The sequence below is a fragment of the Pinus tabuliformis genome, chromosome 4_1 (genome assembly GCF_031772625.1).
Source record: "Pinus tabuliformis cultivar Carrire ecotype Pingquan chromosome 4_1, CPIR1, whole genome shotgun sequence".
NCBI lineage: Eukaryota > Viridiplantae > Streptophyta > Pinopsida > Pinales > Pinaceae > Pinus > Pinus tabuliformis.
In genome coordinates, this window is record NC_142303.1 from 663646058 (window position 1) to 663663939 (window position 17882).

At 38.9% G+C, this 17882-nt stretch overlaps 1 protein-coding gene across 1 annotated transcript; it reads left to right on the plus strand.

Moving 5' to 3' along the window:
- Positions 1–1053: 1053 nt before the first annotated feature.
- Positions 1054–1980, plus strand: LOC149177856 (uncharacterized). Its single transcript, XM_089421901.1, has one exon. The coding sequence runs from the start codon at positions 1054–1056 to the stop codon at positions 1978–1980; it is 927 nt and encodes a 308-aa protein (XP_089278027.1).
- Positions 1981–17882: the final 15902 nt, after the last annotated feature.

Genomic DNA, 17882 nt, shown 5'->3' on the forward strand with positions numbered 1-17882 from the left:
TAAAGGGTATTGATGTGTGTGCACATACCAAAAATGTAGAAGTGAGGGCTAGATTCAAGAAAGAGAGTGATGATGCTCAAAGGTTGAAGGATCAAAGACGCAAAATCGGCATGGGCACTACCAATCCTCGCATGTCTCATAGCGTTGAGCTAAAGATTGTTCAAGAAGGAAGAAAGAGGAGGGCACTAGAAGTAGAAGTTGAGTTATCAAAGCCATCAACTCCAATTCAAGACAGCAAATTGGTGAAAATGCTTGATAGTCAAGGGAGAGAAGAAGTTGACTCAAGAGTGGCAAGGGCCATCTTTGCTTGTGGCATCCCCTTTAATGTGGTTTGATCCTCATATTGGCAGGGATTTGGTGAGAGCGATTAACAAAGCTCCTCAAGGTTACAAAGGCCCAAACTATGAAAAAGTCGGAACAGTTTTGTTGAAGAAAGAGAGGCAACTTCTTGATGATGTTCTCAAACCAATTCATACTTCATGGGGTAGTACAGGGTTTCTATTATCTCAAATAGCTGGATTGATACAAGACTCAGGCCTTTGATTAATGTCACTACATCATCACCAAAAGGAGCCATGTTCATCAAAGAAGATTGTTTGGGTGAGATAAAGGATAGTAAGTTCATCGCTGATATTTTAATTTCTGCTATTGAACAAGTAGGTTCAGAAATGTGGTGCAAATTATCACAGATAATGCACCTGTTTTCAAAGTTGCAGGCTTGATTGTTGAGAGTAGATACAATCACATATTTTGGATTCTTTGCATTGTCCACAATTTGAATCTGATTTTAGAAGAGCTTGAGGCAAAAATAGAATGGATTAAGGAGGTCACAGGGCAGGCTAGGGAGATTATAAAATTCATCACCTACCACCACCAATCTCAAGAAATATATCGAGAACACTAAATTGGAGTTGTTGAAGGTTGCTGAGACACGGTATGCCTCAAACTTCATCATGTTGTGTCTCCTTGTTGGTGTTAAAAATGCATTAATGAGTATGGTGGTGGGTCCAACTTGGGCCGAGTGGAGATAAGACAAATTCAAAGAAGGGAAGTATGGTGAGGAGGGTGTTGGTTGATGAAGATTGGTGGAGCAAGATTAATTTCTTGCTCAAGTTCACATCACCTGCATTTGCATTTGATCTTCTTCAAGTTGCAGACACAGAGAAACCTTTCTTAGGAGAGGTTTATGATGGCATGGATACCATGGTTGAAAAAACTGTGGAAATTATTACACAAGAGGCTCCCACTCTTCTTTTTGTGGATTTTGATTTTGCTGAACAAGTGAGGTCCATTATTGTTACCAGGTGGAATGGCTTCAACACTCCATTGCGCGCTTTGGCACATGCTCTAAATCCAAAATTTTATGATGAAGAATTCATTGCTGAAAGCAACGGGAAAAGTAAGGCTCCACATAAGGACAAGGAGGTGGCCAATGGAGTGAAGAAACTCTTTCAGAGGGTATTTCCAGCTTCTTTACAAACTGATGTAAGGCAAGAATTTGCCTATTTTGCTGCTGGCTTAGAGGATTTTGCAAACATATCAGCTTTGGATGAGAGGAGGACCATAGAACCAGTTAAGTGGTGGACTTGTGGTGGGGCAAGTGGCATTCATTTGCAAAGTCTTGCCATTCGTATCCTATCACAAGTGGCAAGCTCTTCATCAGCAGAACGGAATTGGAGCACCTATAGTTTCATTCATAGTGTGAAGTGCAACAGGTTGCGATCGCACAAGGCAAAGGACCTTGTATATGTGCATTCAAACCTACACCTTGTATCTTGTAGGGGTGAAGAATATACAAGTGGACCTCATAAAGAATGGGATGTGGATGCAGAATGTTCAGATTTAGAGCTCTCTCTTTCTGCTCTTGATATTTCTACCAGTGGTGATGCAAGTGCATCTGGAAGCACTAGTAGAGTTTCCACTTCTGCTGAACAAGCATCTTGTTCTATCTTTGCTGATGAGGATGAGGAGTTGTATTAGTAATGATATGTTGATGTAGCCATGATTGTCTTTAGTTCATGTTTTATTTCAGTTTTAGCACATAATGTAAAGCCTCATCTATAAAGGCTAATTTTGGATATTTACATCAAGTAATCATCTACTGGAGACTTGGCGTTAATATAAATTTGGATTTCCTTCTAAAATGTCATTTATATGCCTCATTCTTTCTTTTCTTGCAAAATAATGTTTTTTAAATTATAATTTATTTAATATTGACTGAATATATATGACGTTTCGGCCGCGTTTCCATTTTACGGGGGTCGTGTTTCAAGCCGTCCCCATTTCGGAAACTTCTAGACATTTCGGCGTTTCGTGCAACTTAGATTACATCCCTAAGCAAACCTATCTGGTCCTCATAGATTCTAACATAAATTGCATATGGAAGATTCTTTTCTAAGATAGTCCACTCTTGTTGTACCTTTTTTGTCCATTGACACTGACCAGTAGACTGGCTGGTTTTGTTTAAGAAGAAATGGTCCACGGGATCCTTCACAATATCACAATGCCTTAAGTATCCAGATTCATCGTTGTCGGCCAAATCAGACAAAGGATCCTCCTTTTTCTGTGCTTAACAGTACTACATGTACATTCCCCTGAATGATCGACACACTTTTTGAAACTCTGCCTGATTGTTAACCCTACAAATATTGTATCTTGAATTCCCTTTTGGGGTACATAATTGTGCTTCCTCTTTCCTTGCTAGCATAGATGAGTCATCTATAGGGTATAGTGCATCCATTGATTTCAGCAGATGATACTGTGAACCTCTCATGAATTCTTTTCCTTGAAAATGTCCAAATCAGTCCTATCAAGAATACGTTTATGGGCACATTGTCCATGCTTACTCAAATTTGATGCATCTGACAGCATTTTGGACCCTTGAAACCCAAGCAAACCCCTGGCAAACTGTGCAACAAATTTAAAAGCAGCTTGAGAAATTGAAAAACTTCCACTATTCCCTTGGTTCAATCTTTCTTGTGCATGAATTGCACTATTCCCATGTGCAGTAGTATGATCACTGTATGCATCAATCTGGCACAAAGAATATTCCTCAACCTGTTGCTCTTGATGAGGTATACACATTCCATCAGAATCAACAATCTACCTCAGACTCGCTATTCCAACCCGTGACTCAAAGATGTAATTAATAGACCTCCACTGTCACAAAAGCGCTAGATCACGGCTGAATAGGAACGTCACAGAAATACCGGCCTTTATGCCAGATCTTACTTAAGCATTAATGTTATGGTCAAACTTTTTCCTGTGCAGAATTACCATACGCATAGGGTCTCATCTAGTTTCAAGTGACGTCCATCCTCTAGAATAGATGTGTTCTGCCCAGAATTTTCCTTCATAGAGACTCGTCCAAATTTAGAATGACTAGATTTTGCCTTTATCTCAAATCTTTCTCAAACTACTTCGTTGCTCCTCCAAATAATTGAGAGAGATTCCTATGGCAAAACAAAGACCAGAAATATAAAAGAATTTTATGAATTTGGGTGGAATCTTTCACCACCGAAATTGATAGGAGGAAAGGGTTTATGAACTTGGGTGGAATCTTTCACCACCGAAATTGATAGGAGGAAAGGGTATTAAAACCCTCAGAGTCTCAGGGTCAAAAGAATAAAGATAAATGATCCAATTCCATGATGATCAAAATGAATTCATCACTCTCATATTATAGATTTCCTAGAGGATCTCTCCTCCTTAATGATTGAGTAAATTTTACTTCAAACCCCAATTTTGGGTTTCTTTGCCTAGCTACCCCAAAACTCACCCAGAATTGGAAATTTTGGGCTTTTCCCCTTTACTGAGGACTGTAGCCTACGGGGATCGATAGGTTATTTCGTCCCTTAGGCCAATTAATCCCTTGGGAACATTCCACAGTTAATGCTAATGTTATATTCTTATAACATCACCATTAATTGTTTCAGGATGTTTGAGTGGTTCCAGCCTCATGGACTTCATATGGAGAAAATAGAATTTCATATCCCATCCAAAATTTGACAAACTTAAACAGTTTTCATGATTTCAAATTGGTAAAAATGCAACATTTCATTAGATCGTATATGAGGGTATGGGAATGGCATTTAATCAAGAGAAAGCCTTTTATGTACCTCGATGTTGATGATATTGAACATTGCTTGTCATTTAAGTAAATGTTCATGCTCATTTATTCATAATGCTTTCCTTCCAAGTTTCAATATATATATATATATATATATATATATATATATATATATATATATATATATATATATAGATATAGATATATATAGATAGCGCATTTCCCCATTTCCAGTTTTTGTGGGGTCATGTTTCTAGTGTGTTTCTGTTTTGGAAACACGTAACCATTTCCCCATATTGTGCAACTTAGAGCCAAAGTGAACGATCACTTTATAAAATTCAACCTACCAAAAAGTGCATGTGTCACATTTTAATACATTTTTGTGTTATTTTTTGTAACATCGGATGTGTTCTAGCCATGAGATTTGGTGGAGAGGCTAGAACACATGTATTCTCCAATACCCATAAATCATTTTCGGAAATTCCACCTAGAGACTACTTAATTAGATTTATTAGTTAGTTTTTAATATTTCCTAAGTCTAAAATTAGGACATATGATTAATTAATCACAATTAATTAAGTCATGGTGAGAATGTTTTAGAAAAGTACATGGATCGATTTTTAGTTAATCCTAGCCATCGATTAATATTTAATCATGGTCCTTGAAGTCTCAAGGAGGATTATAAGAAGTCCATGTGGCTTGGAGAAGACACACCAAATCAGTTGAGCATTCGATTTTGCTGGGAAATTGATCTCCAGAGTAGCAACATTCAGTTGCCAGAGGTGATTCAGTGAGATCGAAGTAGTGAGAGAGTGGCAGAGATAGTGAGGTCGGAGGAAGCTTTTCCAATTCCAACGAGTACATTTCAAAGAGGTAGTGATTGCCACAGAGAGGTAGCGCAAAGCCCTCTTGGGGAGATTTTCGTTTTGTTGGGGAGAAGGAGAAATTTTGAGCCAGAAGTTGGGTAGAGGGTCTGGAGGCAAAGAGTATCAGTTTCCCAAACAACAACTGACGAGATAGTGAGAGGAGATGCAGTTCTGAGCTAGTGGGACGGATTAACTGAGTAGGTTGATGCAGTGTTGCACAGAGGGAGCAAGGAGTAACTCAATTCGAGCTAAGGTTAGTGTTGGATCGCCTGTGGAGTGAGAAAGTTTTCTCACTAGTCATTATTGCCAGTTATTTCTCTATTTAAATTTGTAGTTTAAGCATCCATAGATTGTACTCAGTTTTCACTACTGCGTAGTATCAAAACCCTCAACTGTTGCACTGGTTTTCTCGAGTTGGGTTTTTCCGGGGACATAGTCCAAAAATAATAGTGTATATTGTGTGTGTGCATCTATTTCTTCTAGCGCTTTTTTCTTCCGCAGTATTTTATTTGTGAATGTTGCAGTGTATTTAATTCGATTCGATATTTGTCGTAGCACAAAGAAAGTAAATTTTTTAATTGAATTAACAATTAGAAGAATTAATATCAGTTATTGCAATAGGATTCAGGGTTAGCAGAATTTTCACATGGTATCAAAGCGCAGATTGTAATCCAGAGAGCTTAGTCACAGAAGGAAAGAGGAATTTTGTAGCTCTGCGTAAGCAGTAGTTAAAAACCTTGGCAACACAGTTTCTTGGCCATGAGGTTTAATTTCTTGAGGAAAAATCGATTCCTCTGACAGAGCCATAGAGAAATTGGATTTCTCTAGTTTGAGGATTACTAGAGGCAGAGGGATCCGTCAATATTTTCCTTGCAAAGTAGATCTCTAGCTGGACGCAGTATTTTGCAGCAGTTGTTAGTGCAAAAAAGCGTCAGGGGGAAGAAAGAGCAAACTCTGAGGGAAATTTTCCTTAGGGGACTTCTAGCTTTAGAAGTTCAATTTTCTCTTACAAATTAGTAGTCGTTGTGAGAAAATTTACTCACTCCAGCTGGGAGTGCATAGAGCCTAGCAGTAGCTGAGCAGAAGAGATGAGGAGGATTTCAACTTATTTTGTTGAGATGGCCACTCTCGGACTACGAGATTAGGACAGGTTGGATGGTGCTTCTAACTATGTCATCTGGAAGGCAAGGATGTCCTTCCTTCTGGATGAACATGGCCTAAAGCCATATATTAATGCAGTGATAGTTATTCCCCAGGATGCAGATCAGTTGAAGGAATACCGAAAGGAGATGGCAAGGGTGAAGAGGTTGATCCTAGACGATGTCTGGGATCATGTTGTATCACACAGCGGCCGAGGAGATGTGGGATACACTTTCCATGCTATACCAAGGCACTTCCGAGCAACGGAATATGTACTTGGAGGAAAAGCTGAGATGCACCAAGATGCAAAAAGGGTAAGGCATAGAAACCTTCCTCACCAGGATTCAGGAGAACCGGGATCAGTTATCAGTTGTTGGGGCAGCGCCTCAGCCCACAGAGCTAGTACGATTGGCACTCAACAGTGTCTTAGAGGAATGGCAGGTATTTGTCCAAAGTATCTTGGGCAAAGAAACCTTGCCAGGTTGGGATAGGATGTGGGAAGATTTGCAGCAAGAGGAGTTGATACGAGCTCTTTTGAAGAGATCCATCAGTGGCAATATCAACGGGTCGAAGCAGGTAAAGGAGGAGAATGTGGCCCTCACATCGAAGAGTCCTAGTGAGGGACAAGGGGAGCAGCGAAAGAAGAAGTACCTGCGAAAGGTCAAGTGCTTCAGATGTGGTGAGCTTGGCCACTACAGCACCTAGTGCCCTCTCAAGAAGAAGGACAAGGAGGAGAAGCAAGACCAACAGGCAGCATTAGCAGAGATCAATATGTTGTCCTCCAAGCTGGAGGAAGACTTTGCCATGTTTGTTGACATACCCCTAGGAGTCAAATGGGGTGATTTGATTTTGTAGCCCCAAAGTGCTACAGATGGGCAAGATTCTTAAGGAGGTCCACCTCTTGAATCAAAACCTTGCTACGGGAGACCACAGTATTTTAGTAGCAGGATGGATCAGTGGCAATAGATGTAGTCAGATGACAAAGTGACAGACACAGAGTCTAGTTGCATGTCATATGTTGGGGAGCGAAGTGCAAAGTTGTCAGCAGTGTAGTTGGCACAGTACAAAGTCAGTAGCAGCGCATATGCCTTAGTGACAGTGCAAATACTAGCAGCAGTCAGAGACTCAGGTGAAAGATGTATCATACTGATCAAAGTTGATTCAGTATTTTGGATGCTTTTCAGTTGAATATATCAGATGTTGTAGTTGCAGAAACGGCAAATGGAGAGGGAGTTGCAATGCAGATGCAATGTTGGCAGCAATTCAACCAACAACAACACAAATGCAGCACATATCAGAGTTGCGCAGTGGTTGGTGAGCAGCAGTAGCCAGACATCAACAGCGTGACAAGAGAGGATGCAGAGACACGGTGTTGTTTCAGGGAGTGTTAGTTTTTGTAGCATTGAATGTGTTCTAGACACAGATTTGGTGGAGAGGCTAGAACCAACGTTTTAAAACTTCAACTCGGGTTCGGAACCGGCCTAGGATCGACTCCGACTCCAACCTCGACTCGGTATCGACTCAGCCGGTTTGATTTCAATGACTCAATCGTTGTAAAAAACACATTAAATATTTATTTTTTAATGAAAAAACATAATTTTAAAGATTTTCATTCATGTTTCCAAACACAAAGCATTAGAATATAGAGAGAAGACAACATATAATCAAAGTAGGCTCATGAATATATCCATTATATCAAAATGGCACCTAGTGCATTGTCCAATACATACATGATATAGAGATCAAAACAAAAACACATAACCAAGGAGGCTCTAATTGGCCTCTACAACAAAAGTAAAACATCACTAGTCACTAGTCACTACTGGCTACTGCTAAAGAAGCCAACATCATCGGGCTCAGACTCTGAATCAGAGTCAGACAAGGAAATCCATGGCTCCTCCTCATCACGATCTCCAACTGCAACTATAGAAGTAGTAGCACTAATAGGCGCAAAGAGGGGGTTGGGTAGCTTTTATAGGCTTGGGAAAGGTTAGATGGACAAGCCAAAAACATAAAACCAAAAATTAACCAAGTTTGGAGTCCTCTTTCCCTCCAAATTCTGTTGTTGACCGGGTTTGACTAGCTCGATCGGTTTAAGTCAAACTCGATCGAGCTTTCCGGTCTGTTACCAAAACGGTCGAGTCAGTTACCGGCTTGGTTGGTTCGATATCATGCTGGCCTTTGAACAAATTTTTGTACCAAGTAGACCCGGGCAGGGGTCCGGCTCGGCCGATTCCGAATTGGTTCAACCGGTTTTTAAAACATTGGCTAGAACACATGTATTCTCCAATATCCAAAAATTGTTTCCGGAAATTGCACCTAGAGACGACTTAATTAGATTTATTAGTCATTTTTTAATATTTCCTAAGTCTAAACTTAGGAAATATGATTAATTAATCAGAATTAATTAAGTCATGGTGAGAATGTTCTAGAAAAGTACATGGATCGATTTTTAGTTAATCCTAGCCATCAATTAAGATTTAATTGTGTTCGTTGAAGTCTCAACACAAAGAAGAAGTCGATGGGGCTTGGAGAAGACACACCAAATCAGTTGAGCATTCGATTGATCTCCAGAGTATCAACATTCAGTTGTCGGAGGTGATTCAGTGAGATTGAAGTAGTGAGAGATGTTGAAGAATCTAGGGCAATCAGTTAATGAGATTCTTCTTGACATGATAACTATTTGTGAGGTAGTTTATTTTTGTTTATTAGCACAATCTTATCTTGATATCATTAGTGTGTGTATTTCTTACTTCATCAAACAGTTACCAAAATACAAGAGACGAGAACACAAGATGTTGGCTTTCTGCCAGGGACAAAACCTCTCCCTCTTGGAGAGGAAAACCCACACACAATTCTTCTTATAGAGATTCCAATTAACGAATACCAAGGTCTTGACCCTTGACCTACTAGGCAACTCCAAGACCAAGACATCAATCCTCTTCCTCCTTACTGCTAAGATCATCATCATTACTGCTGCAATACTGAGTCATCTTTGTTGCATCACTGATATCATTACGACTTCATCCTTGCTACACCTTAACCAAGATTATCACTGTGTCTTTATTGAGGTCATCTTCTACTACACCACTGAGATATTGATTGTTGTTACTTCTCTGTTGCAACACTACTACATCTTCTTTAATAACAAGATATGGATATACATATAGGAGTGTTGTACGAATATCATTATCAAGATTATGATCTTGAAGCAATGTCTTCATTGAGATCATGGTCATTGTCGTCCATAATACATGCTGAGACAGAGTGTCATTATGTTCCCAGGAGCTTTCAATCAGAGTTTCTTTATTGTAGTCAACCACCTCATACTTCATATGAGGACATATTATGTTGATTTCATCTAGTGTGACTTATGCCTTCTTGCATCCTTTCAGAGGAGGAGATCCTTTTTCTCTTGATCATGCTTCCCAAGATAGAAGTAATGGTCCATGTTACCTACAACCATATGACATGTCAGTATAATATTAAACACAAGCATACATACCTTATTTTGCCTTCAGGTCATCGAGGCTTCTTCCAACAGCTTCCTTGATTGAAGAGATATTCAATCCCTTGATCTGCTTCATCACATCATTATCTCATGGATTTCATAAGTTGGAATTCTTGTTGAAACACTTGTTTCCTCTCTAGATTAGTGAACCCTTCGATGAGGATTCCATCAGAGAATTTTGAGGATCTTGTACATCCCCAACTGGCAGATGTTTCCTTTTTGACGTGATGTATGATGAGCCTTGTCACAGATGACTCCTTCCTTTTCTTCAATGTCCACTAAGGTTCCCAAGAGCTATATTCTTCATGTTTGTATGCCATGGGTTTTGTCCTTCATGATTCCCATGGTGATGTCATGAGCTCTTGTTTCTAATGCTTCCATGAGGCCATGATGCATCTTATTATCTTGGTCATATCTATAACACAAGATTTAGGAGCTTATGATAGGACCCTTTTGTGATGAATAACATCTTACTCATAGGAGAGATTTGTTACTCCCTCTTTCCTTGGTCCCTTTCTTCAGCTTCCTCCATCTTTCCAGTGATATGAGCTTCTTTCTATAAACTTTCCATAGCATTGAATCTTAGTTATACTTATTCAGTCTACTTGAGGACCAAACTTGTCTTTCATTTCCGCACATGTTTGAGTTCTTTTAACCTTCAATATTTTTGTCATCAACTTGCCTTTCTCTATCTAGAATAGAGACCATAAATTGTTGAATGAGGTAACCTTCTTATTCATGGAAAATTTTTACCTTGCTTATAAGTTAGAACGATGATGATTATCTTCCTTCCTAGATCTTGTAGATGGGATCTTATGAAGATATCCTACATCCTTTGATACCTTTACCTTCATGAAAATCAGATTTCATGTGACCTTCTTTATTGCACCTTCAGAGAATGATTTTACCATCTACATCACTTTGATGTCTCCAATATTGCTATGGGAGGGGATCTTTCATAAGCATCCCTTTCATAAATTCAAGGCCAGGTTCTTAGAGGAGAATTTTCCAGGCTTCATTAAACATGAGCTTTCGAATGCGGGTTCAAATATTTAATACCAGGTGGAATAAATAGCGGGCGGGGCTTGTCTCACCTATTGATATGTTTAATGACTTCAACTACTTGGAGGACTATGACTATCCTCCTTCTTCATGCAAGGAATCTTGATGACCCATCCAACCTATAGATGTCCTTGCAATCATGAAATCATTTATCGAAACTTAATTATAGAATGTAAAGATACTTACTTGTCATGTGAAGATGAAATCTTTACCTAGAACATGTTGATGAGGAAGATGTATGAGGGCTTCTTCTTGGATGATCTTCTTTTAAGTGAGAAAGACTTTCAATAGACAAGGTTGCTCTCTTTTGATGAGGATTATTTGTTGCTTCCTCGGATGGTCTTCTTCTAGGGCACAGAGATGATCCTTTGAAGATGTCCATGCTTTATTGCCTTCAATTTTCCTTCTTTTGTAGTTTAGAATCCAGATCAAGACTGCTTCTAGGACTTCGACCTTCTTCGAGATGACGTAATCTTCGTTATTGGGGTCTTTGAGCTTCCTTACTTTGTAGACGATTTGATGAGGGCCCTGGTGGCCTTTTGATGATGATTGTGAACATAAAGGCTCTTGTTGTTGTAGACTGTCTCCTTGATTGCTTAGGCAAAAACCCTTGTTGATGTAGACTGTTGTTGTAGACTGATCCTACAATTTTGTTAGAGCCCTACAACTTGCTTTGATGCCCTTCTTGAAAACTGATCCTTGTATGTCTCTTTTTGCTGCCCTTCCTTTGACTTCAACACCTTAGCTATGATACCATGTTGAAGAATCTAGGGCACATGTAGTTAATGAGATTCTTCTTGACTTGACACCTATTTGTGAGGCATTTTAATTTTCTTATTAGCACAATCTTTTCTTTGATATTATTAGAGTGTGTGTTTCTTATTTCATCAAATAGCTACGAAAGAACAAAGAGACAAGAACACAAGATGTTGGCATTCTGCCAGGGCCAAAACCTCTCCCTCTTGGAGAGGAAAACCTGCACATAATTCTTCTTATCGAGATTCCAATTGAAAAACAACAAGACCATGACCCTTGACTTACTATGCCACTCCAAGACCAAGACCGCAATCCTCTTCTTTGTCACTATTGAGATCATCATCATTGCTGCACCACTGAGGCCATCACTACTGCACCACCAAGATCTTCATTGCTGCTGCAACACCATTGTTGCACCTTCATTGAGGACTTCACCATAACAAAGAGATCATTGTTGTTGCACCATAGCTGCTCCTTCACTTAGATCTTCATCATTGTATATATGTCTCTCTTAGGATTATGACTATCTTTATGCTAAGATCATGACTAAGATTACAAGGACCATCATCCAAAATTCATGTCGTGACAGAGTGTCACCAATCGATAACCGAGACTGTGTGTGCTATACAGGGATCCTCTTCATGATATATATATGCCGAGACTGTGTGTGCTACTGTAGGGTAGTTCACCAAATTGATATCTAAAATGTTCCCTGAAATTGCCCTCCGAAATACAAGATAAATCCGAGATTTGTACTAGATACAGACTTCGAATCTTCCTTACTGTGGCATCTGAATTAGTGTATCCTTGTACTGTGGATTTCAGACCTTTTTAGCCATCCGAAAACTTAGAGAAATCTGAGTTCCTGTACTCTTGTGGTTGACCAAGATTCCTGCACCATCCGAAGTTTTAGAGGTATCCGAATTATCTTTTTTGTGTGGACCCCAGCAAGGTATATATATTGGTTTTCCCTCCATATTAAGCCGACATGAGCCAACAAAGAGGTGTGTCTTTATATGTGAGCCGACATGACTTCTTTTAGCTATTTAATTCATTTTTTCTGGACGACATGACTTCTTTTAGTTATTTAATTCATTTTTGCTAGCCGACATGACCGTTTTGCTTGTTGCCTTCCTCAAGAGGATTATGCTTGTCTTGGAGGGTTGTTCTACACATTAGGTTGACTCATATACATTACATATATGCTCAAGAAGAGCTCTTTACACGTCTTTGACTCTTTAAGTTTCCTAGACCTATAGAATGAGCAAGAAGCTCATTCTTATAATTTATAAAATAATATTTATTTTTCTTGACAAGTACAAAGATCAAAATTACATTTGTAAATACCGAACCTAGTTACACTTTCTTCAACAACCCACTCATCAACTTCATGGTGTCTTCCTTGAATGGATGGGTTTTCTTGAAATCAGTGGATGCACTTGGACATTACAAGGATGCACAATATATTGGTGAGTTGTTCATTAAAGTTATTGAAGATGTAGGTGTTGATTCTTGGGTTCAAATCATTACAGATAATGCACCTGTTTGCAAGGTTGTTGGCATTATTGTGGAAGATAAATATCTACAAGTATTTTGGACACCTTGTATTTTCCATTCCTTGAATTTAGCACTTAAATCTATTGCTTCCGATGTGCCTTAGATTGGAAGTATTATTGAGTATGCACGACATATCCACAACTTTGCACAAAATCATACAAATGCCCTCACAGTCTACAAGGAGTACACCAATCTATCATTGTTGAATATTACATATACACGGTTTGCCTCTTCATTCATCATGTTCAAGAGGTTGAGGGAGGTCAATACCGCTCTTGGTGCCATGGTCATTTCAGAGTTTTGGTCTTCTTGGAGAAATATAGATCGAGCAGCCTCAAAAAGAGTGAAGGACACAACGTTAGATGATGCTTGGTGGGAGAGGGTAGATCTCACTATTAAGATCATGGACCCTATCATTACCTTGCTACGATTTGTAAATACAGACCAACCCATCCTAGGAGAGGTTTATGAGGGATGGGATTCCATGATTGAGTCTGTGAGGACCATTATTTTATAGAGTGAGTGCCCCGAGTATGAGACATCATCAGAGGCTTTCTTCACCACCATACAAGATATTCTTGTCAGCATATGGGACAAGAATTACACACCTTTGCATTGTTTGGCTCACTCACTGAACCCAAAATACTACAGCCACGAGTGGCTGAATGGTGGACCTTCCCGTAAATTCCCTCTTCACATGGATGGTGAAATTTCATAGGGGAGGATGGATGCATTGAGGCAGATTTTTCAGGATAGAACATCCCTTGATAAGGTGGAGGATGCCTTTGGACTTTTCCACTGGCACTGGGCGATTTGCAAGCTATGATGTGATTAGAGACAGGGGGGCTAAGAAGCCCAATTCTTGGTGGGCACTCATGGGGCAACAAGCCCTCCTCTACAGCAGCTAGAGATGAGGCTCCTCTCTCAGGTGACTTATCCTCTTGTTGAGAGAGGAATTGGAGCACATATGGGAATTTGTATAGTGTCAAGAAGAGCAAGCTTGAGCAATCCAGGGTAGAGACAATGGTGTATGTGCACACCAACCTTCGTCTTATTTATAGGAAAATGGATGAGTGGTTGAAGGGAAAGACAAATATGTGGGATGTCTTTCCTTATGATATGGATTTGGACAATAGTGTTGAGTTGGCATTGGCCAACTTGGATCTTAATGACCCAATGGTAGATCCTATCACTTTTGATGATGGTGATATTGTTGAGGGGTCATCCTCCACACTAGCAAATGCAGAGATGACATTGGATACAGAAGAGGAGGATGTAGCAGAGGAGAGCAGTGGTGACCATGACAGTGATGTTGATTTTGATGATGATGATTGATGACTCATGAGTCATGAGCTACCGACTACCTTGAGGCTTGTAGTTGTTTTGTTTTTGCTATTTATATTTTCCATTGGCATTGCTAGTTCCTATGTAACACATTTTGATTTTGATGACTTAATGAGAAAACTGTAGTTTCTTGTCTTTCTCCTATTGGGTCATCAATGAATATATCACAATTGTATTTGTATGCATAATGTTACTTTGTAAAACTTAATTTTAATTTACAATGTAGAATATAGATCTATGTTTGAATTTGTATCATGAACACTGAGAATCTCATTGCATGCTACAAGAAGTTAGCCAATGAATTTGATATGACATACACCTTACACACTACTTTCTAGATCTACAAGTTTGGCAAGGTACAAGAGAGCTTTTCCTTGGATAAGGGAAGTACATAATAGAGATTGTGAAGAGACTTCAGATGTTGGATTGCAAACCCTTGGCCACCCCCATGGTTTTGAATCTAAAGTTGTAGGTTGATTTTGACTCGAATTTGATAAATCCTCCTATGCAAAGCAATTGTGTTCATTCCCTTATGTATCTTGTGAATACTAGGCTTGATGAATGTTTTACAATGTATACATTATGCCCATTCATGGTTGAAGCCAAGTAAATTCAACAGATCACTACAAAGTATGTGCTCCAATACTTGAAGGCATAATACACTTACATATTAGAAAGAGAGAATTAAGAGCAATTATCTATGGAACTTCAAAGTGCAAAAAGTAAATGAGCAGAAAGAGAGTAGCAAACTTGCAAAATAAGAATTCATGTATTAATATTCCAAATGGGGAGCAATGTTCACGTGGTCTTCGTGGGGGCAACATTCAATTGAGAAAAGCTCCATTATAATAATCTCTACCCCTATAAATAGTTCCTATCTACCCAAATCCCTAATCACCAATGGCCCCTATGTTCATGACTAGGACACATTAATTATTGTGTACCAACCACCTTGTAGGGCCTTATTCAATAAGGACGGCCCTATACAATAATTAACCACGTGCCAACTATCTTGAAGCCTTAATCAAAGAGGATGACCACCAAACATTAATTAACTCACTTCAAACAATCTAAATACTAATAAGTAGAGAAGCCAAGCTAGGATGCTAACATGCCCTCCCCCTTCAACAACAACATTGTCCTCAATATTTCAAGGCTAGCGATCTAGAAACTTTTGTAAAATTGTTGTTGGTTCCTAGGTGGCATCTTTAGGTTGTGTATCCTTCTATTCCATTGAGACTTCCTAGATAATGAGTTGGTGCAAACAAAACTCTCATTTGTCTAGCACTACCTCACACTGCAACCAAATGTGAACCCCATCATCAAGTTCACAAAGGATAGTAAAATTTAACAAACTAGCCCCACCACTTTCTTCAAATAAGACATGAAATACTCAATGGATCTTGGATTAGGTTAGGGCAACCATTCTATAGGTGGCTTGTCCAATTCGCTTGAGGCAATTGAACTTGGGTCCTTTGGTGGCCCTTCTCCTTGAGAGAGATTTGCTTATAGGGATGGAGGCAAAGAAACAACTAATCCCTCTCTTTAAAGTTAAAGTGATATCGATTGCTTCATTCAATTTTGAGCAAAGACATAATTGTTCTGACTTGTGTTGAGAATGTCAACTTGAGTGTTAAGAGTTATGTCCATTATGAGAACCTTGGATGCGCCTAGTAAGTATGAGGCCACAAATAGGGGGTTTTGCCCATGGGTAGCCTCATAGGGTGATATTTTCTAGTAATGTGATAGGTGGTATTGTACAACAATCTAGCAAGGCATAGCCATTGGACTCATTGCACCTACCAATATGATGTAAAACATCTCAAGTAAGTTTTAGAAAACATTTTTTTAAGGATGATGGACCATGATCATTTTCCATTAGATGCTTTATAGTTTAAACAACTCCCACCACAATTTGAAACTTGTCTTAATTGAGTTAGGCATGCCATGCAATTTAAAAACGTGATTGAAGAAGACTTCTACAAATGTGAGCAAATTAAGCATTAAGGCACAAAAGTGAGAATGTTTGAAAAAGTGGTGAACAACCACCATTACAATAGATTTATTTCCTACTTTAGATAGCACTACAATAAAATCTATAGGAATGCCACCCCATATTGTTCCAGGGATCAGGAGGGGTTATAATGCCCTCATGGTCAGTTCATCGTGTCACCCTTCTCCTTTGACACATGTCACATTCAAATATGAAGGTAGAAATGTCATTCTTCATGCCCTCCCAAAGTAACCTATTGTGGGAGATGAACACAATTCCTTCAAAACCCTTGATATTAAACAAGAATTTTGCACCAAAACAATGCACCCTTTATAACATAACATGTCATTCTACCAAGAGTAGCCAATGGAAGGGTTTGAACTTTGGATCTTCCCCTAGTTGTTGTACAAGTTGGAAAACCCTGGCATTAGCCAACCATTCTTGGCACACCTCTATTATCTAATCAGACCCTAGTAAAGATAAAGCTAATAATGACCCTTCTTCATATTCCATGACAAGGCATCTCCCACCATGCTCTCCTTTCCCTTCCTTTAGATGATCTCACAACCATAACCTAACATCTTGGTGACCCACTATTGCTACTGCAATGAAGACAAAAGTTGTTCCAAAAAGTGTTTCAAACTATGACAGTTGGTCTTGATCTAAAAATGACAGCCAATCAAGTCACGACACCATGTATTGATTGCATGAATGATGGCCATCATTTATTCACTATATGTAGACTCTCCTAAACTTTTATTACATAATTTCTTACTAGTGAATACCAATGAATGCCCTTCTTGCATCAACACAGACCCGCTACCTTTGTCAAAGGCATCACATTCTACGGTGAAACTCTTATTGAAGTCAAGTAGTGTTAAAGACAAGAGTAGAAGGGCATGCTATACTACATCATTCCAAAAAAAGGCATTTTTTAAAGCATGTTAATGGGATTGCAATTCTACCATAGCTCTACACAAATTCTTTGTAAGGCCAAGAAAACTACATAATCGTTTTTTAGAGTCTTTGGTCATGGTCAATCCTACATTGCCTCAATTTTCTTACTGTCAACTTGTACCCCCTCATAATTGATAATATGGCCCAATTATTCCTCCTCAAAAGTGTCAAAAGTGATTTTGGAACATTTAAAGAACAATTGATTATTTCAAAGTAGTTGGAAGGTTTGATTAGCATGTGCCTTGTGTTTCCCAAGTTTTATTTTAGATAAAGATATCATCAAAGAACGTGAGCACAAAGTTGCACAAAAAAGGTTGAAAGAGATTGTTCATGAGACTTTGAAAACGGGATGTAGCATTACAAAGACCAAAAAGGCATCACCAAAACTCATAATGCTCTTCATGTGTGCATAATGCAATCTCATGAATATCTACTTCCTATATTCAAATTTGGTGATAACCAAAATAGAGATCCATTTTAGACAAATTGTGCGTCGTGAAGCTTGTCCAATAGCTCATGAATGACTGGAATGGTAATTTTTTCTTTAATCATCAACTTTTTGAAAGTAAGAAAGCTAGGATATATGCAACAATTGCCTTCTTTCTTCAAAACTATGACAACCAGGGA

What these genes read in the sequence shown, in the direction of transcription:
- LOC149177856 (XM_089421901.1), top strand. Translation starts at nt 1,054, where the DNA reads ATGGTGAGGAGGGTGTTGGTTGATGAAGATTGGTGGAGCAAGATTAAT.